This window comes from Scophthalmus maximus, chromosome 22 (genome assembly GCF_022379125.1).
Source record: "Scophthalmus maximus strain ysfricsl-2021 chromosome 22, ASM2237912v1, whole genome shotgun sequence".
NCBI classification, from domain to species: Eukaryota; Metazoa; Chordata; class Actinopteri; order Pleuronectiformes; family Scophthalmidae; genus Scophthalmus; species Scophthalmus maximus.
Window position 1 is genome coordinate 14,012,501 of NC_061536.1, and position 21,259 is coordinate 14,033,759.

General features: G+C 44.1%; 1 protein-coding gene across 1 annotated transcript in view; it reads left to right on the forward strand.

The window, feature by feature from the left end:
• Positions 1-20,296, forward strand: part of LOC118292257 (filaggrin-2-like) — a 21,798-nt gene extending 1,502 nt beyond the window's left edge. Inside the window, exons 1-6 of the mRNA XM_035621038.2 lie at positions 1-4,899; positions 11,183-12,465; positions 14,811-15,570; positions 15,699-15,949; positions 17,139-17,318; positions 18,377-20,296. The exon at positions 1-4,899 is cut by the window's left edge and continues 1,502 nt beyond it. Of these exons, the coding sequence (XP_035476931.1) occupies positions 11,653-12,465; positions 14,811-15,570; positions 15,699-15,949; positions 17,139-17,318; positions 18,377-18,586 (2,214 nt within the window). The 5' untranslated portion in view covers positions 1-4,899; positions 11,183-11,652 and the 3' untranslated portion in view covers positions 18,587-20,296. The remainder of the gene's footprint in view (positions 4,900-11,182; positions 12,466-14,810; positions 15,571-15,698; positions 15,950-17,138; positions 17,319-18,376) is intronic.
• The last annotated feature ends 963 nt before the right edge of the window (positions 20,297-21,259 follow it).

A 21,259-nucleotide genomic window follows, 5' to 3' on the forward strand; every position in this document is an offset into this window, starting at 1 on the left:
GTAGGCGTCCTAACAAGATGCTTTTGGCATGTACCAGGCAGCGACCTTCTGCCGTTCTTCTTCAATTATCAGCATAATATTAGTTTCTAAATGAAGTCAAGTCTTTAATAGGAAAACTGCAGTCCCACATCTGCCTGTGTGTACCACAGCCATTAGATGGCGCTAGCTGGCAGAAAGGCTTGCAGGGAGGGAGGGCAGTGTGGAGGGTGTTCTGTTGAGCTGCTCTGATCCCTCCGACTTGCAGAGGGTTAGGACCCTGAACCCTGAACTTGTGTGTTGCAGTGAGGACTGATGAGATTACAACAACACATAGGGGTAATAGGATTCACTGGGATGTACGAACTGCTGCTGCTGCTGCTGCTGCTGCTCGGAAGAGGAGGAGGAGGAGGCAGGTTTGTGTTGACAGACTGTCGAAATACACAATTGCAATTGTTGTCGTCGGTCAAAAGCTGTGGAGGATGGCCACTGAGAATCAATCGTACAAGAGTACAGGAGGGTTTAGTTCTAGATCTAGAAGCGAAGAGATGATCAGGAAGTTGGTTCAGTCTGTGTAAAGCGTATAAGCTTAATTTAGCTTGAGTTTGTTTCTTACTGAAGTTCTTAAAATGAAAATTTGTTCACAGACAAATGGTATTCCAGAAGACCTTCTCCCAAGCAACACTTTCCAGCTCTTCCTCAGGGGCCTTGGATCCTTCACGATCCAAGGCTGGGATGGGATGGGTAACTATCTCTCCTCCACCCTGGAGAGCACTGTGGCCTCAGGTGGTAATGACTCTCATCCCGGCATCGTGGTCTGATGAAACCAACAAAACAACATCATCTGCAAAGAGTCTGAACACAATTTGGAGGTTCCCATATCGGACACTCTCCTCACCCCGCGGCAGCGTCTCGAAATCCGGTCCACAAAACCCAGGTTTCCTCTAGCCTGGGACCCATATGAATTCTCGGAGCTCATTAAAATTTTGCTCTGTCAACCTAAGTCGGTATCTCCTCCATTGGGGAGTCCTCGGCAGAAAATGACCGATTATCTCATAATGGGCGGGTATTATACCACGACGCAGAGGGAAGCGACTAAAAACCAAGATGGCTGCCGCTAACGAACGAGCATTTGACTAAAAGAACCAGATATTTTCACATTTCTCCCACAAACACGTCAACACTGGTTCACAGACATTGTGGAATCATCATCACAGACATCACAGAAGTCTTTCTATTTGGGTTTCTAAACAAACGTCACGTGATCCGTCTGCGTCCGTTGGTAACGCCTCTACCACTAATACATATTTGAGTATTAGTTGGACTACGCCAGGCTAGGTTTCCTCAGCTCAGTTAGTTATTGCATTACCACAATTAGAACAGTGTTCTGTCCCACGGCAGCATTGCTTAACCTTAGTACCACATCTTTTCCTCTGCCTTTAAGACTGAGCAACAGCGGCGGCTGATGTAGAGAGAGATAAAGAGATTTACCGTCAAACAGAACTGGACAAAAGAGGAAAGCTTAAGATAAAGTTTGAGAAGTAATTCATCCTCAGTGTGAGAGATATAATGTTCAGTCATCGGCAGATGTACACAAACATAGAGACAAACTCTTCTGAACACATTTTGTTCTTTTCGTTCTCCCGTTTCTCCGTGTGACCTTGTCATCCTTCCACCTATTGGCAGCCAGCTTCCATCTGTCGCTCTTTTATTGTGCAGAAGACAATTAGACACAATCATCCGTCTGCGTCAGCGACGACCTGCAGGTCACGGTCCACATCTTCATACGTGAATACAGTTTATTGATGACGTGTTGTGGTAATTATGGCAGAACAAAAACCCAGAACAACTGAATTTTCACTTAACACAGCAGAGATTTAATTCTTTAAATTTCAATTCATTTTTAAATACGGAACATCATCAGTTCCATATGAAACATTAAAACACAATTCATTACCACACCTGCTTTTAACACGGACAGTAATTGTAGCAGCAACAAGGTGAAATTCATCATATTTTTTCTTCACAACAATTTTTCTAATAACTTTTCCATTAAATATCTTTAAAAAAAACACTCTCCCTCTCTGACTTCACCAAAGGCTGAACTCCGAGACGTTACTTCCCTGTCGTGAGGCCGGTGGTTGCGTCCGAGCATCTCCTGAGCTGTCAATCAAGCGTTTTATCAGACAGAGGTTTTTTTTTGAAAGTTTGTATGGAGATATTCAAATTTATTCATAGTTTTGTTCCTGTGCGTTGGAGTTTAATATGTGCTTATCTCATTTTTCAAAAACGATTATGTATCTGTCACTCCTGCGCTGTCGGAGATGCTTTTACCACATGAGGAGCTTTGTTTCATCCTGGCATGAATACGTCGGGGAATATAATCATTTTCTACTCTCCCACTTCTGAGAAGATTTCTAGACCCAGACTTAAGGTTTTTGCGGCGATTAAAGCGGGTTACGGTGGCGATTGACTGTTGGTTCGTTGGGGGTTAACGTTGATGACTTCTAGGTCTAAAAGACTTAGAAGATTATTAACACTGTCACAAACAAGCAGCTTTCCCCCGACAGCTGAGCGCGACATTTTCCAAAGTCTTTTTAGGAAAAGTAAAACAATAGAAGGGAATGAATGCAGTTGGCCACTGTAAAACCCAGATTCATCCATGAAATAAATTAAAATACTGATAAGTTCACACAATGTCCTGGACTTTCTCAAAATGACTAGAAGACTTTGTGAGCTTGTGTGTTTTTTTAATACATTTTTTGCTTTTTGAATTATATTTACTTAAATGTATAATTTCAGAAAAAGCCCAATTAATTCAAGGTTAATTCACAACACATATTTTGTACTTTGAACATATTTTAATAGCTGAATGAACTAAAAAAATGGTTGTTAAAGTCGATATAACAAGAACTCACTTCTGTTTACGTAGGTGAAATGTGTTTTTTCCCTTTAAATTACAAAAAATATAATAATACTATAATAATTACAGTGATGCAGAGTAATACTGAATATGTAAAATTATTTTAAGTCAGGGTATAGTCTGCCTGAAAACACTTTTCATCCTCTTTTATTGACCTTCAACAAGTGGCTACAAAAATATTTCAAACTAACATATAGATTTTAATAAAACAAAATGTTTTTGAAATGTGGCAGTGAGGGTCTTTGGGTGAATTTTTAGAATTTTTGAAATTGAAGGATTATTCTTCAAAATTAAAATTTTGCAAAGAGACTTGCACAAATTAAGTATTATTCATCATGAGAGCAAAAACGTTTATTCTAAAAGAAAACACATATTTGAGCATCTACAACACTGTTACCATATAAAATATTCACATTTATCTGAGAAATATTTCAGGTTATATCAGCAAGGCATGTTTTGAGCTGTTGGTGGTTCATTTACCTGAGAGACAGTCAAACACAATTTCAATTAAAACTCTACTTCCAACTTTACCAACGTTTTAAACACTTATTTTGTTGTATTCAGTGGACAAGGTGAGACGGTGAAGCCAAACAATAAACACATAACCAACAGAAATCCGGTTCTATTTTTAACCCACACCAGCGGGCTTTACCACGTTGACCTAATCTGAAGGTTACAATAATAACTAGTAGGGTGGTTGGTCACTGCGTAGGGGTCAGCGACGGGGAGAAGACCTGGATTTATCCTGCGCAGGCTTACCAAACATGCTTAGGGCGACGAAAGATCCAGACCTGCTGATAAGCTCCCGTGGACGACTGCGTCACCTCTTCATGACTCATGATCTTTTATCTCTTTGAAAAGAAACGTGTCAATTTCGACTGATGATGATGAATAAGGTCCAAATATCTAAGACGTGGACTGAACGCTTGTTGACGAACCAAATGAGATGCCACTAGGGGTGAAATATCGTTTCACAAATATCAAACAACCATCGGAGTCGCCCTCTGCTGGTCATTGCTGAGAATACATGTTTCAGACACTGTTTCTCCGTCAGACACCAAAGTCTGCTCCAGTCTTTCTGACGTGATGAGGTCTGTACCTCTACGATCCCGTTGCGTACAATCCCTTTTTTGTTGTTTTGTAGTTGTGTCGTCTGGTGGGGTCATTTGTGCTTCTGTCAATCGTCCAATCGGAGATGTGGGACTTTAGTCCTCTGTCGCGAGCCTGTTGAACGGGGAGGTGTGGTTGACATCCACGGGGTTTGGATCAGGACTAACGGCTCAACTGAATCCTCAATTAAAGACACTTCGGATGCCAAAGTGATTGGAGCGAATTCAAATACAGTTTGACCCAGTTCCTGGGATTTCAGTCGGTCAGCAGACACAGGGAATGTTTTTTTACAGTATAGAAAAGTAGATTTTTACAATGCAACTAAGATAAAACCAGTAGTTGATCTGTTCTATTAGGAGCAGCTGTGGGCTGATGAAGGATCTTGTTGGTTTTTATTTCTTTGTGTGAAATAAACGTGAATCACTTTCCATTCTGAGAGCAGACGTCTTCAGCGTGACGACCAGTTCGACGATTCGACCGCACACATCCACGGGGTTTGGATCAGGACTAACGGCTTTGAGGGTCGATAGACGAAAGGTTCGAGGTATTCACGTTCGAATGAGGGTTAAGGTTTGGTGACGTAGAGATGTTCACATGAGTTACTCCGGCCTGAAAGAACGTGGACAGGGTATGAAAGGTGTGAGGAGATGAAATGTCAGGGTCAAGTTTGGTGGTTTGGCGTTGAGATGTAATGGTTAAAGGTTCAGGGACGAGGTGAGGAAACGCATTATCTCAACGTCTGTCCTCGCAAAGACAGAAGTGTGTCTGAGAGAGAGAGAGAGGGGGACGGGGAGAGAGAGTTAAAATTATCCACCTAAAGCCAATCCTCCCCAAGCTGATCAGCCAGCTGAATGGACTAACCAGCTCGGAGGCTTCAAACTTGCAGGCAGGTAAGAAAACTTTTATAACAATATGATTCCTTTTTTTTTTTTAAATGATTATGAATTTATTTGAAATCAAACCAATGGGACCAATGTAAAACGTTCAGTAACCTGATGAAGGATCCTCTGGAGTGACCTCCCATCACTGCCGGAACCCGAAGGTACAGTAAGAGCCGAACCTCTCGGGCGCGTTGTTTTCACGACGATTCAGAATCCTCATCATCGTCAATTCACGCTGAGCGAGGTGATTGTATCATTTACATCATTACTGTTGTGTTCAGATGTTGTTTTAATGCTGGTGTGATTCATTTTCTTATGTAATGCACTGACGGATTTTCTCCAGGGGACAGAACCGACCGGGTGATTATGCAGCTTATGAGCTATCCTGTGTTTATATATAGTGTACTCTGCTATACAGTACACAACCACAACGACGCACACAGAATATGATTTTCATAAGAAATATACTCGTAAAATCATTGAATTTACTGGGAGTGTCCCTGATTAGATCTGTGCTTCTCTGTAAAAGTCTGTGAGTGTTTCTTTTTTGTTTAAAAACTAAAAGACCTGCTTGTTTGTTTAACTTCTGTCTGAGGAGGTTATGTTTTAACTCCTGTCCATGTATTGGTTGGTTGGTTGGTTGGTTGGTTGGTTGGTTGGTTGGTTGGTTGGTTGGTTGGTTGGTTGGTTGGTTGGTTTGTTGGTTGGTTGGTTGGTTGGTTGGTGGCAGGATGGGACATGGGCCAAGAAAGAATCGGATGAATCTGGTAATCCAGCCGGGTCTAGGGATTTTTAAAAATCTCTTTTTCTTTAACATTTGCAGAAAGGACAGGGGTTTTTTTTTTTACATTTCCCAGTAAAATAATTCATGGATCTTGATGAAAAATGATTGTGCACGTTTGGGGGACTGATATCTTTTTGATCGTCTGAGGTTTGGTTTGGCGTCATTGAATTTAAAACCCATTGGACACTTAAGTAGACTCAGTAAAGCTGCAGCAGGTGGGTTCCCGTGGTTCTTGTTGATGGTGGAGCTTCTGGATGGAGATGATGGAGACGGTTCCTCCCCTCAACATGTTTTTGATCTTTGTCCTTTATTGAATCTGTTCGGGGGGAAATGTGGTGACGCAATGTGACAAAGAAGAAAGTGTAGATTTTTGCGCCTCAGAAGGAGACGCTGACGGCGACGAGCCCGGCGGTCACGTGCAGCAGCGAGACCTTGGCTCTGACTCCCGCTCATTAGCCGGAGGCGGCTTACGGAGGCCGAAGCAACCGCGAGGAGATCCGTGATCCACGCTCAGAACAGAGCGTGACGCCGGCTCTCGCCTCACGACACCGCGGCCAAGAGTGAAGAGAAATGATGGCGTGGCTTTAAAACACTGGACTTGAAATCGTCAGGCAAGGAGAAGATGGTCCAACCTCAAAGTTTTCCTTCTGGGTCATTTTCAGCAGCTTTTATAACGTCCTCCACTCGCGAGGCACTTAGGGAAAGTGCTTCACAGACAGATGCGTGTGAAATGGGTCTGAACTTCACATGAAGTTCCTGTTTAAACAAGGTTACACAGAAAGTACAAACTGCTCCGTCGTTATCGAATCAGAGTCAGAAAGAAAAACAGGAAAAAATCCCTCTGGTGACATTTTTTCTCCTATAAATGTATTTTTTTGGTCACAACTTGTGATGAAAGTTGATTCTGTTCCACCAGGACACGCGCTCGCGTTGTGTTTTCACTCCTGACCCTTGACCCTGAAGGCTTTTCACGTGACGGGGAGTCAGCTGATGGGGGTGAAGGCAGGTCGCTGACCTCGGACTCGAGTCCAGTTCTTTTAGGGGAAACATCCACTCCACCAACAACATGTTCCTCTGGCTTCTCTTCCTTTCGGAGGATTTTTAAATCAAGACAAATCTCTGTTATACATCCACAAAAAATGATTGTGTGATTTGCATATCATTAATGTTGTCGTTGAAAAGAAGAGTTTTTTTCCCGCGCGTGGATTTACTCTCCTGGATTATGGCCGAGATGCGTCTGTTTGCAGGAAATCATCAGGAGAGTTATATACAGTATCTATAATAATATATACATGTATCAAGGTCATTTTTTCACATGATATCAGTGACTATTATCAGCAGAGTGTATTATTGGGAGATATGAATCAATAATAGGATGATAAAAGATATTTGTTTCAACACTTCCATATCTCAGACCTGCACATTAATGCACTTTTCTTTTGCATAAGGAAATTAATTTAAAATGATTTTAGTGTTGTAAAACTTGCGTGAGGCCGAGAGAGGTGAGCTCAGGGAGAAGGGGGAGGGGCTTCTTTAAGCTGCAGGGAGGTCAAGGCCTTCAGCTTAAATGTGCACCCTGTACATTTCTATAATGATATTCATATGATTTAATGTATATATGCATGGAGACCATAGTCAGAATGCTCAGTGAATCCAGTCCACAATTATTTTTTTAAATCTCCAAATGACAAAAATCAAACCTCGAAACTGGCGATATTTGTTGTCGTAATGAATTTGAACCTAATATTTCAATACGATGAAATATGTGGGGTCGGGTTTCAGAACCAGGACCCTGCAGCCAAGCCCTCGTTAAATAGCATTAAAGCCAACCAATCCTATTAGTCTGTTGCCCTTAGGAGGAGCAAGAGGATGATGAAGAAGAGGAGGAGGAGGAGGAGACGTGTTGCTGATTTTCAAACAAAGTAAAAGAGCAAACAAATACATATATTTATAAAATATGTCAAAATTATTATCTAAAAACAAAACAATATTTGTATTCGGGAGGTATAAAAACTCTTTAATATCTGAAAACACATTTTAAAACATTAAAAACATACACATGTTTTATAATATGGGCTGTTTGTCTTTGTTTTATATTAGAATAGAAATTGTTTTACATATTGTGACACGTTATATCATATTAAAGGTGTGTTAGTATAACAGAACATATATGCAAATGTATTCATATATGAGTGACATGTGTATATATATATATACATATTTATATATATATTTATATACATGGCTGTCCGGGGGCTCATGCCTGAGGCCATGTGCATCAGCGAAGTATCATGTCCTCTAAATCTCCCCTGATGTGGTCTTTAAGGTATCAGACGGCAGGACTCGACTGACTGACAGATGATGGTGTTGTTGTCGGATCAGTTTCACCTTTAAGACCACGTCTTTGAAAAAATGGACCTTTGACAAGGATTTCAGTCAAACTTAAAGTGGCCTGTGATGCTCGGTTTGAAATCAGATTCATACCAGTCAAAGACCTCTGTTCAAGGGTGAACGTCAGTTCACTACAGTATGCGTACGTTGTACAGGGGAAGATATATATTCTTGACCTCTACCGGTGACAGGAGGTACGCCACAAATACTTTTCACCTCAGAGCTTCGTGAGGATTTATTTGCCATACCAACGCATGGTTGATAAGCTTGTATGGTCAAAGGGGCAGCAAGCGATTTTGGAGAAAGCTTGTTTTTCTCTCTTTGTTGTTTTTGTCGTGATTTTCCTGATCTGGCTGAGCTGCGAACCCACGATCCTCAGGTATGGGACACCGACACAGCAGCTAGCTGGTCTCTTAACGTGTCGACGGGTGATATTTACAAACTGCGCTCGCATTGTCCAGAGCGGACCGCACCGGGGCTGAGCCAAAGACCAACAGTTTTTGGGGGCCGCACACACAGAACCGACAGCTAACGGGCCGTGAGGAAATATTTAGGGATTTTCCCAAACGTGTATTGCTTTAGAGTCGCCTACTGCCCCTTTAGGGGGGATGGTGACATGGCACAGAATCAGCACGTCTTTACTTTACAGAATAGAAGCAAATCCACTGAAATTCAAAAGCTTGACGGACTTACCCGGTCCACCGCCGACCTCTGGTCACCTACGTCGTAATAAGCTGCTTGAACAAACAATCTGGTTGATGTTTTTTTGTTTTTGGTGGAGGACAGTCACGAAATCAACGAGTCGCACGTGAGCCTTTCTGTATCGGTCACCTCTATGAAGAAGTGTGGTTTAGTCGGTTTGAAGAGACGACAACGCGTTGTTTTTCTCAGGAGGACATAGAAAGTGCACATGAAAGAGGTTTGTGCTTAATGTGCCGTTGGTGTTTTTGAGGTGGTGATAAGAGATAAGAGATAAGGCGCTTAGAGCGAAACCTGTTTTCCGAAACTTCTTGGATCCGGACGCCGCTCCCTGGTTGAACTCATTAATCGTGCTGAAGGCTTCACCTTATGCCGTTGTGCGGCTGGAACAAAGGACGAAACAATTCTCAGCATCATGTCCGTTAGAACTGAGGCCCGACAGTTCAATCTGGGTTCCATCACAGCAGAAGATCCTGATTCTTAAAGACAGACCACGGATGTTTGCGTTTCCAAGTCCAATGTCCAATCAATTGATTTCTCCACGACGTGTTCGTGGGAACTTCTACAACAGTGTCGGTGACGAACTTACGGAACAACAAAGTCATGATTGTGTTTTCAGCTGAGTCAAAAATATTCACTGACGACAAGATTCCTTGTGTTTTAAAAATCACCAGTTGCTTTAATTGCAGAAACACTGAGTTACATAAATGTATTAGCTACAGAATGTGTACAGTGTACAGTGTGGGAACTGTTTTGAACCCACGTACCTATTTCCTGATATAATTCAACAGCAGGGGGACATTTAGTTTCGGTTCACTGTTCTTCATCACTGCACTAACATCAACGTGTTTGTCCGGATCACTCCCCTGTTGTTCCTTCACTGCGCCGCCTTTAAATATCCAATCAACGCGCTGACTGAGGATTCACGAGGCTCCGGAGTGAGCGACTGAGCTCCACATGTCCACCCACCTTTCAAATGGAAACCAGCTTTCATTATGTGAATTGCTGGGCTGTGGTTTTGGGGCCAGATTAATTGGCTGTAATCTGATTACACTTGCCGCCGACCAGCCTCCCCCAACAACCTCCCCCTCGGAGCTATCTATCTATCATCTATCTATCTATCTGTCTATCTATCTGTCTATCTATCTATCTATCTATCTATCTATCTATCTATCTATCTATCTATCTGTCTATCTATCTATCTATCTATCTGTCTATCTATCTATCTATCTATCTATCTATCTGTCTATCTATCTGTCTATCTATCTATCTATCTATCTATCTATCTATCTGTCTATCTATCTATCTATCTATCTATCTATCTATCTATCTGTCTATCTATCTATCTGTCTATCTATCTATCTATCCGTCTATCTATCTATCTATCTATCTATCTATCTATCTATCTATCTATCTATCTGTCTATCTATCTATCTATCTATCTATCTATCTATCTATCTATCTGTCTATCTATCTGTCTATCTATCTATCCGTCTATCTATCTATCTATCTATCTATCTATCTATCTGTCTATCTATCTGTCTATCTATCTATCTATCTATCTATCTATCTATCTATCTATCTATCTGTCTATCTATCTGTCTATCTATCTATCTATCTATCTATCTATCTATCTATCTGTCTATCTATCTATCTGTCTATCTATCTATCTATCCGTCTATCTATCTATCTATCTATCTATCTATCTATCTATCTATCTGTCTATCTATCTATCTATCTATCTATCTATCTATCTATCTATCTGTCTATCTATCTGTCTATCTATCTATCCGTCTATCTATCTATCTATCTATCTATCTATCTGTCTATCTATCTGTCTATCTATCTATCTGTCTATCTATCTATCTATCTATCTATCTATCTGTCTATCTATCTATCTATCTATCTATCTATCTATCTATCTGTCTATCTATCTATCTATCTATCTATCTATCTGTCTATCTATCTGTCTATCTATCTATCTGTCTATCTATCTATCTATCTATCTATCTATCTGTCTATCTATCTATCTATCTATCTATCTATCTGTCTATCTATCTATCTGCCTGCTGGTGTCACTGAACTTAAACTGTAGTCTGCTGGCTCAGTGCACACGGGACACGCTGACAGACTGAAGGGGTGATTTGATAATTGGAGATGAATTGTTTATAATGCCGATCACGTCGGATTTACCTGTAATCCTTCTATACACCTATACAAAATACATCATACTAAAAACTGTATGAATACATCTATTTTTACAGATTGTCTTGACAAATGTGGCGATCTTTAGTTCTTCTAATTTCTTACAAAACTATAAAAATGAAGGAATGTGTTATTATTCTTTCCATTAACTCTGAGCTGTTCTTGTATATTTATCCTCCTGTTATATCTTTTTCCTTTCTTTACATCCTATAGGTGAGAGAACTCTGGGATCTGACGGTTGGTTAGAGGCCCAAGTTAAAGGGATTATTCTTGGCTGCTAAACACAGGAGGTCCTTAGAGCTAAGAGAGATCACCTGGCTGGCAGGAGCCCAAAATCTTTTCCCCGACACAGCGGCAGACCCTATCAGGAAACCTCAGCCGAGCTCTCATGGCCTGTTAACTTGCCATGGAGCCAAGAAACCCTGCGTGATACCCCCGGGGGTCGTCTTGAAGGCAAACAGCTGAAGAGTTTGGCAGCACCCTTCTTGTGTGTTTGGAATACTGCCCCGGAGTTTGTGGATCTTGTCTGATGCTGTCTGGGAGAAGATTTAATCATTGTTGACATGCTTTTCGCCAAAACCTTCCAATCCAAAACCAGTGAACTTCATTCATGGTGTTCATCACAGTAAAATTAAGGCCTGGGACTATCATTCATCAAGGAATATCTTGGACTTTGCTCAAATATGGCCAGAGACGTCAGTCCTCTGAGTCTCATGCCTTTGTCTGTGAGGTACAGACAATGGCTTGGAGCCTTTCTGGGGTTCGTCCTCCCTCTCTTCCCCCTACGTCCCCTCATTTTCTACTACTTCCTGTCTTGTGCAGCAGCAACAGGCAGTTTGCCCGGCATAGAATATAGCTATGGCACTAGCCCCAAATTTGTTTGCACCCCAATTCCCCCGGAAGCAGACCCCAGCTGCTATTCCCCACCCGGTGTGCCCCATGGACCCAGCAGTAACGGCCACACTAACGGTCACGGTGGCAGCACCTGGCGAGGCACGATGTCAGACGAGGCCAAAGCCACCATCTTACACCTGCGAGAAAGCCTCGTGAGGCAGAAGGAGACCATCCTGGACCAGCGGGAGACCATCAGGGAGCTGACTGCCAAGCTCACGTTGTGCGAGGGTTTCGGCGGTCACCATAGCATTGGTCATCACGATAATCACCACGAAAACCATCGCAACCCTCATCACGACACCCACCGCGAGAACCATCACGACACTCACCACGATGACCACCCCGATGATCACCACGATGATCACCACGATGACCACCACGATGACCAGCACGGGCATCACGGCAGCCACCATGGGTCATCATCGTCACACCACGGGCCGTCTTCGCCGTATCACGGCATCGATCACCACTACTCCCACAATGGCCACAGATCAGACCCCCACCACAGGAAGGGCTCGTCAAACAGCAAACACAGCTCCTTCTCCCCCGAACAGACAGGCAAGACCCTGCAGACGCTGAAGGAGAGGCTGGAGAACCTGCAGGTGAGTGCAGACACGGAGAGAAAATGGCCTTCTGGCATCTATTTTGAATACGAAAGTAAGAGAATGTGCAAGGTAATTGAATTGCGGTCCGCATTCCACAGTGTCCTTGGGCAAGACGCTTGAAGGGGCAGTAAGCGATTCTAAAGCGACACGTGTTTTGTAAAGATCTGCGAATATTTCCTATGTACCTTTCTGAAAATGGTTTAGACTTTTGGAAACATAGCTTTGGAGAGGTGGGTAAACTGGATACAATTAGAGTAATCTGGAATACCTTAAATGCAAATCTTTTGTGACGTTAATTTGCACAGATGTCCCTCCAGGCCATGTTTAGTAGGAGCTTGTATATTATACTGAAAATGTTGTATAACAGGTGTCTGACAAATGATGACAAAGAACACTTAAATCAGCTGCATTGAAACACATAGTAACACAAAGCATTTGGAAACAATCTAAGGCTTGATGTAACTCAAACAGGGCAAACAGAATTACTATTCATTACATTTATTACATTTTGATCAGGTTGTGCTACTTTTTCTCACGGTCACTGTGTCCTACAGAGGCTCTTTTTTATTAAATCTACTCTCAAATCATTTGTGACTCTCCTTTATCCTCTATAAATTCTGCAGGACGAGCGAGGAGCACGCTCTTCTCTTAAAAATATGAAACACGTTCTGTAGTTAAAGCTATGATGCTTCCGCTGGGAAAAAAAGATGGATTTTCTGCACCACGAAAACATTTTAAAATGCTGAGCAGTGTGTCTGCAGATAAAGTGGAGCAGGGAGGCGGAAACCGATCAAAGTTTTGACTTAATTGGGGTCAAAGCCTGCGTCACTCTGGGTCATGATGAGCTCAGCCGGCGAATCAGCTGCCACGATGTCTGTAAGAAGGATGTGTTTCATTAAGTCATTACAACCAATTGGATGAGGTTTATGTTCTCTACAAAATAAAAGGTATCTCTTTACACTGCAAAAACATATTTTCAGTGTCAAACATTTAGATTTGTAGTGACCTTGGAATAAAAGCCTGATATTTCTAAGTCGGATTCAGACGTGTTATGCACACACCACCCACAGTCACAGCTGTTCGTCTGTTGTCTCTGAGCCATGCGACGTAAATGTCCGCTCAGCAACGTGTCGGCTCTCGGCCCCTCCCCTGAATATTGGTGGCCGAGGCTGAGCTCAAACAGGAAGCTGCCCTATAAGTCGATTACCCTGACCACCCCTGACCTTAAACAAACCCCGTGTCCAATCGTCAGACGAGGGCAGCTCAGAGGAACGACAGGGGCGTGAAGGAGGAGGAGGAGGAGGAGGAGGGTCCAACCTGCCAGTCGGTGTCAAATGAACATTCATTTAATGTTTATTCCAGATCTGGGGAAACAAGGTCAAGACACAAGCATTGTTCAAAGAGGAGACTATGTTTAGGCTATGTTTTAATCATTTTTAATTAATGTCTCCTATTTACTCTTCAGTATGCATGTATGATCGTTCCATTGCTTCTAGAATTCAACCATCTTAGGCCACAAACGTTTGAATTCTGCCTTGACAATGTCTCATTTTAGCTTCTATAAACTCTGCCTGGGATTCACAATAATAATGTTAATATAATAAACTAATAAACTAAAATTTCAACGTGCTTATTTATATACAACTGAAAAGTGTCATAACTCTGCAGTGTCATTTTCTAAAGAACGTTCCCACAACTGAAATTTTAAAAAAAGTCATTAGTGCTGTTACAACATTTTCATGATGTCGGTGTCACATTGAGAGACTAAGACCCTGTGAACGCCTCATTGTGAGTGCAGGTGGTCTCGGGCCACTCTTGGGGAAAGTGTTGCCAGAAATCCCCTTCGATCGGCCCCGAAGGTGAGAAGCGCAGCCAGGCTTTACCTCCCGTCCCTGCCTCCTCAAAGAGGATGTCTGCGCCGCCGGCGTCTGGCCACGCGCTGGCAGGCCGCTAGCCAGCCTCACCTCTAATTAGCTTCATCCTCCCAGACGCGGATATTAATCGTGGCGTGTGCTGGCATGGAACAAAGCCGGATTTGCTGGTGGGGAAGATGAGGATGAGCGCCTGAAGGGGGGGATGGAAATTATCCCCCTAAAAAATGTAAATGTCAGACCAACAATTTTTCTTTTAATCGCTGTAAATCACTTCTGACTTCTAAACATTTTCCTCCAGTCCAGTTGTTGACCTTGAAGAAAATAGTTTGACCAAACATAAACAATAATACCAATCAACTCATAAATATCAAATAAAGTATAATCTGATGTACTGTAGTTTACTCCCATAGATCAGAGTCTGTGAAGCTGTTAGAAATGATCTTTGTCTCATGTTTCATGTGTTTACAGGCGAGGAACTCGTCCAGCTCGTACTCCAGCTCCCTGAGAGAACTCCTCCAGCGGAAGATCACCGCCCTGGAGGAGCAGCTGCACACCTACTACCGAGATCACCGTGATTACGGTCAACACAACGACCGCCATGACGACCGCCGTGACGACCACCATGACGACCAACACGGCACCAGCCACCATGACGACCATCACGATGATCACCACGGCAACACCAATCACGATAGTCACCACGCCAACGGCCGCCACGACGACCACCATGACGACCATCACGATGATCACCGCGGCAACACCAATCACGAGAGCCACCACGGCACCGGTCACCATGACAGCCACCACGACAGCCATTACAACAACCACCACCCCGGCAGGCCCCGGTACACCCACCACAGTGGTCACCGTGATCGCCATCACGATCACAGCTACGGGCACCACTACGATCGGCCCCGCGGCCGGCATCACGGTCACTATAGCAACCATCATGGTGACCACCACGATGACCATCACAGCGACCACCACGATGACCACCACGTCGACGATCACCACGTCGACGATCACCACGACTACCACCACGAACCCGGCCACCACGACGATCACCACGACAAGCACCACGGCAGCGACCGCCGTGACGGCTACCGCGGCAGTGATCATCACCCTCGACGATTGCCTTCCAGCAACAAAGAAACGAGTCCGCGGGGAGCCGGGCACAGCAAGCTGGAAACGGTGATTGGCCAACTGCACCACGGCCAGGACAACCATGGTACAAACCCACACTCAAACACTGTACACACACTGTACACATACTGTACACATACTCCACATAAGTGATCATTGAAAAAGGCCAGAGTTGAATCTAAACCCTGTATCTCCGTCCGACCGTCTCACCAGGAGACCACAAGAAGCTGAAGAGCCCGAGCGCCTTCCTGCTCGACTTCCCCATGAGGACCAACTACATGTACGGCAGGATGAAGCGGACGGTGGTCAACGAGGTCTTTGCCCTGACCATCGGCCTGTGGCTGAAGGCGGGGCCGGGCCCCGGCCTCGGCACGCCCTTCTCCTACGCCGTACCAGGCCAGGCCAACGAGCTGGTGCTCATCGAATGGGGCAGCAACCCCATGGAGCTGCTCATCAACGACAAGGTAGGAACCAGTCAACACCGTCGGCATGTTTTGCCAGTTCAGTTTTATCCTGAAGCACTTTTGTCACCTATGGACACGTTCATGCTGGTAGAGACTGTTGATTATGAGGACAACCGGCAAAGTCGTTAGATCCACCGAGGAGGTTATGTCTTTACCCCTGTTCGGTTGGTGGGTCAGATGGTTGGTTGGTCGAGTTGTTTGTCAGCAGGATTATGCAAAATGACAGAACAAATTTCCAAGAAACTTGGTGGAATGGGTCATGAAAGAGGCGGATCCAAGAATTCTTGATCACTGTCTTTAACGATGCGATTAAGGATAGTTTGGGGTTTTTTCCCCACAGATTTCAAAGGGAATAATATTGATGATCTTGATGAAATAATTAGGGACATTCAGGTGACTGATATCAATGGCTGTGTGAGATTTGGATGTGGTTTCATCAAGGGACTGTTGGCGTTAAAGAACCCAATCAATTTTGGTGCAGATGCCAATTAAGCGGCGGACCCAGCAAACTTTTTCACTTGTGTGTAGGTTTGTTGGGCCTTGGCGGAGGTATGAGTGATGTTCCAGTCTTGTATCGTGGTGGTTTGAATCAAATCTGATGACGACCTTCCATGTCAACTCCAAATGGAGCTGCAGGCTTAACAAAAAACATTCTGGTCTTTGGTGTATATTGGAGATACCTTTCACCAAAATCCATAAAAATGTTTAAGAGCTTAAAACAACAACTCATTTAAAGTATTTTGTAGAATTAAATTTGTCTTGTGGTGTATATCTCTGGTTTAATGACGAGTTAACCTGAACGCAGATTGTTGACACGGATATTATTCAATTATTCTATTTGGATGGTAATCTTTCATTCTCTGAGAGGCTGATGCCTTTTCTCTTTTCCTAAACGGAAGACAGATGCTCGTCCTTCCTTCTCCCGTTCTCTGTGCACTGAGCCCAACAAATAAATCAGCAAAAGCAATTAATTTGATTATTGTAATTGATTGGCCTAAACTCCCCGTTCTTGTTTTTTTAAATCCGAGTCACACACTCTGTACGGTCACCAGACTGATCAATGACACAGTTCAATGATCCTCAGGACGTGAATTAATAACTTATTATCAAAAGAAAGAACTTTTTTCCTCCCTCAGTTCATGTCTGACCTTTGCCTCCCTCTCGGCCTCTCTCCACCCGTGTTGTCAAGGCGGTGACGCTGCCCATCACCTTGACCGATGGGAAGTGGCATCACGTGTGTGTGACGTGGTCGACGCGCGACGGCGTCTGGGAGGCCTACCAGGACGGGGCGAAGAAGGGCTCGGGACAGAACCTGTCGGCCTGGCACTCGGTCAAACCAGGCGGCATCTTCGTCCTGGGGCAGGAGCAGGTAAGGAGGGGCGACACCATGAAGTCAAAGTACCTTTAGTGCCCGATATGTACTTTCAAATACATTTGCCTGAAGCTGAAATGAGTTCTTAGATTAAGTGAGAAGCACTGCGCAAACCTCCTCGAGTGGAAAGTGACGATGACTGAAGCATCTTGGCCGAGAGAGAATATTTCTTTAAGAAACTTCCTGCTTATGTAAAGGACTAAATACAGAGGATTGTACAGTCTATTAAGGAAGTGACTTTACTGTCACCGTCTAGAGGGTTCAGAAATGATTTACACCCCTTCACTTCTGCGGATCGACCTACACTCAATGACCCGTATGGACAAAGTGAACACAGGTTGCTTTGATTTTCCAGTGAGATGTGTCCAGAAGTTGACCTCACCTGAACCGATCGGACAGAACTTCAGGTAACCCACAATTCATATCAGTGCACATCAGGACAAAAGAAAAAACAAGAAGACACAAAGTTCAAGAAAAGTTCTGTGTAGACCTCGCAGAGAAAAGTTTGGAAAAGTTTTTAACCACCACCAGGACTCTTTGGTAAGAGAAGTGACCAAGAACTCCAACTGTTGCTCCAACAGAAGTTCTCTGCAGAGACGGAGAACCTCGTCAGACGAAGCTCTTTGAGCTAAAGACGTACGACAGAGACAGAAAGGTCCTAAAGAGTTCACCGGGACGACCCTTCGCTGTCCTTGACAGAGAGACCTGGAGATTCCCAGAATCATTCCCATCAAATCTGCTGGATCTCCAGAGGATTTGCCAGGAAGGAGAAGATAAACTGACCCAGATCCGAGGGGGGGGGGGGGCTCCTGGAGATTTACCACGAGATGAGACGAAGCTTTCTCTGCGGCCAAAAGAGGCTTCTGCTGAATTAAGGGTCTGGATTTTTCACCGTGACGTGAGGGACGTGAAGTGTAGATCGATGGGGAGAAATTAAACTGTTGTCAATTTAAAATCAAATCCAGGAGAGTCAGCAAAACGTTGTAAGTTGAATCGTGTTCATAAAAAGATCTAGTCAGTCTCAGGTTGTCAAACGTTCTCCTTGCTCTCCGCAGGACACGATGGGCGGCCGCTTCGACGTCACCCAGTCCTTCATGGGCGAGATGTCCGATCTGCAGTTCTGGTCCAGGGTCCTGACGCCGAGCGAGATCCACAGCCAGGCGACCTGCGGCGGCCACCTCGTGGGCGACGTCATCTCCTGGTCGGAGGAGTCGGTGGAGCTCCACGGTGGGCTCACCGAGTTCCCCTTCGAACCCTGCCACTAAGCGCCGGACCCCTCGCTCACAGGGCTACATTCCTAAAAATGATTTTGTCTCGGATCAAAGATGATGGAATATTTTACTCGGTCGCTCTGCTTCGGGTTTTCATCAGGTTGGTGCTGCAGAGCTGTAATAACACGAGGCCACTGGGCCACGGGCAGAGCGAGGAGTCTTTTAGCTTTTTCTATCTCATTTCTTTTCTCTTCTCGCACTTCTTCCTGTTCCTGATCTTTCGGCCTTCTTTGCCCTCACTTCCTCGCTTCCTCAAGGACTCGGACGGCGGCGGGGGCTTTGGACTTACCGGCCCGTGTGCTCATGACCGCGGCGGCTCCGAGGGATCTCAAACACGTAACAGGATTTATCTTCCTTCAGGACAAGTCTGAAGGCGCCGCTAGTTTTCTTCGGTATGTGAGCAAACCCAAAACATTGCAGGGCTCACAGGCGCAGGAGCGATTAACAAATCAATCGTTGTGATTCACAATCTAATATCGGTGGAGACGAAGGATTAATGCTGTCGCGGGACATTTGTACGATGAAGTTAGCACAAAACTAATGATGGTGATTTTGCACATTGAGATTTTCTATTAGTATTTCATATTGAAAAACCCTCTAATATGCTTTTTTTGTAGAAAGAATATAAAAAGATATATATACGTGTATGTAACCCATGTGTTCTTCACGTTTTACTGCATTTTGTCAACGCAGGACTGAGTGTGAAGTTTGAAATTGTTGGATTTTTTTCTGTGTCTCTGTTTCTGTTGCTGGGTTTTTAAAAAGTCACACAGAGGTGACGTAAGAGGATCTGACGGCCACGGGCCACCTGACGGCCGCGGCCCGCCGGTGCAGGTGAACCGTCCCGCAACGTCTGTCCCCCACCCGCGGTAATGCTGACGTCTCCCCGGCAACCGGTGGCTTACTGCAGGATTTAACCTGCGGACAGTTACATCTGATCCTGCCTATTTCTGACCGGCTCACAACACATGGCAGAGAGACAGACACACACACACACAGACACTCACACACACACACACACACACACACACACACACACACACACACACACAGAGGAGATGAAGAGGTGAAGAGAGACACCGTTGATCTCAGACTCATCGTTTATAGCTGCACATTTTTATAAGAAAAGGAGTCGCGTTGGTTTTTTTTTTATTGTACATGTAAATAACGTCTGATAGACTCTTTAATTATTTAAAGGATTTATTATTTGTGATGGTATTTCTCAAAATGTAAATAAGTACATTTAGCACTTTCATCGTCTCATTTATTCCCAGTGTTGTTCCCCCGTCCCCCGCTGAGTTAAACTCAGACTCCATCCTGCAGTTAACTCTCAACAGAGGCTTCTGTTGTTGCCACGGTGACAGGGAATCTATATCTCAGCATCAGGACCACAACATCAGCTGTAAATATCCGCAGAATGTTTCCTGAACGCCGAGACGAGCAGCACTTTGAAACCTCCTCCTCCTCCTGCTGCTTCCCGACTGTGTAGTTTCTTATGTTTTACTCTTGTGTCTTTTTTTGGCTGTACATATACAAAGTGTTATTACAGTGTGTTCAGTCCCTCGTGTGTATAAGCCAAAAAAAACAAAACTATTAACTTAAATCGTAAAACTTGAAAGAGGAAAAAAACATGTATATGCACTATTAAACGCTGTCAAATACTTGTAAATAGGCCCATGTCGGGATTTTGAATAAAAACTATGAAAAAAATAAAAATATTTTATGAATTCAAGCTGGACTGCAAACTGATTTTCTTTGAGCTTGAGAGTTTCACACAGCGGCCACACGGGGGCGGCAGAGATCTGTGTCTTTATGTGTCCTCATTCATGATTCATATTCTGCATCTGTCTCTCTCACACACACACACACACACACACACACCGTCACATAGAGAAGGTTAAGAATAGATTCAAGACTTCTATGAAATATGGGAGGGTCTGCGGACCTGAGGTCATCTGTGGTTTTGTTTTTCACTGCTTCAATTTTTGACCTTGACTTTGTTCCAAAACTCAGATTTAGGGGATGAAACCACAGAAGAAGAGGACAAAACTGAGACTTTATTTTGACAAAATATTGACATTTTCTGAAATTTTTCTGTGGAGAAAGTCCCCGAGCCAGAGGCAAGGAGACCGGCCCGGCATGAGGAGCGCTGGTGCTGATGGGCCACATGAAGACAGGCGGGAAATAATCTGGAATCTGGTGTCTTGACTTTTTGCGCTGTTTTATATTTAATATTATTATTATTATTAGTGAATTTAAACAAAGACAAACAGAATCATCTCCATTCGCACTTTTTACTAGTGTGATGTAGTTTCATGTGGCAGAGCGGTGGTTGCCATGGTAACAGGTGGTGGTTACAGACTTCCATCCATTTTTGGGCGGGGGGGGGGGGGCGTGAGAGTCGGACCCCAGGAGACGACGCCACCAGGGGGCGATGGTTCACCTGCAGAGAGGAGGAGAAGAGGAGAGGAAGAGGAAGAGAAAGAGGAAGAGGAAGAGAATAAATCATGTGATGACATTGAACATATTTAAAAACATCAGCTGTTGCACTTTGACCCCGAATCACTACCCTGCATGTGCGCCAGGCGGCAGTGTTGTCCCACCGCTGGCGGCGTCTGTATCTGTTTCCCGACATGCATTGCGTGCGAGCAGCGATTTCAAATCCTA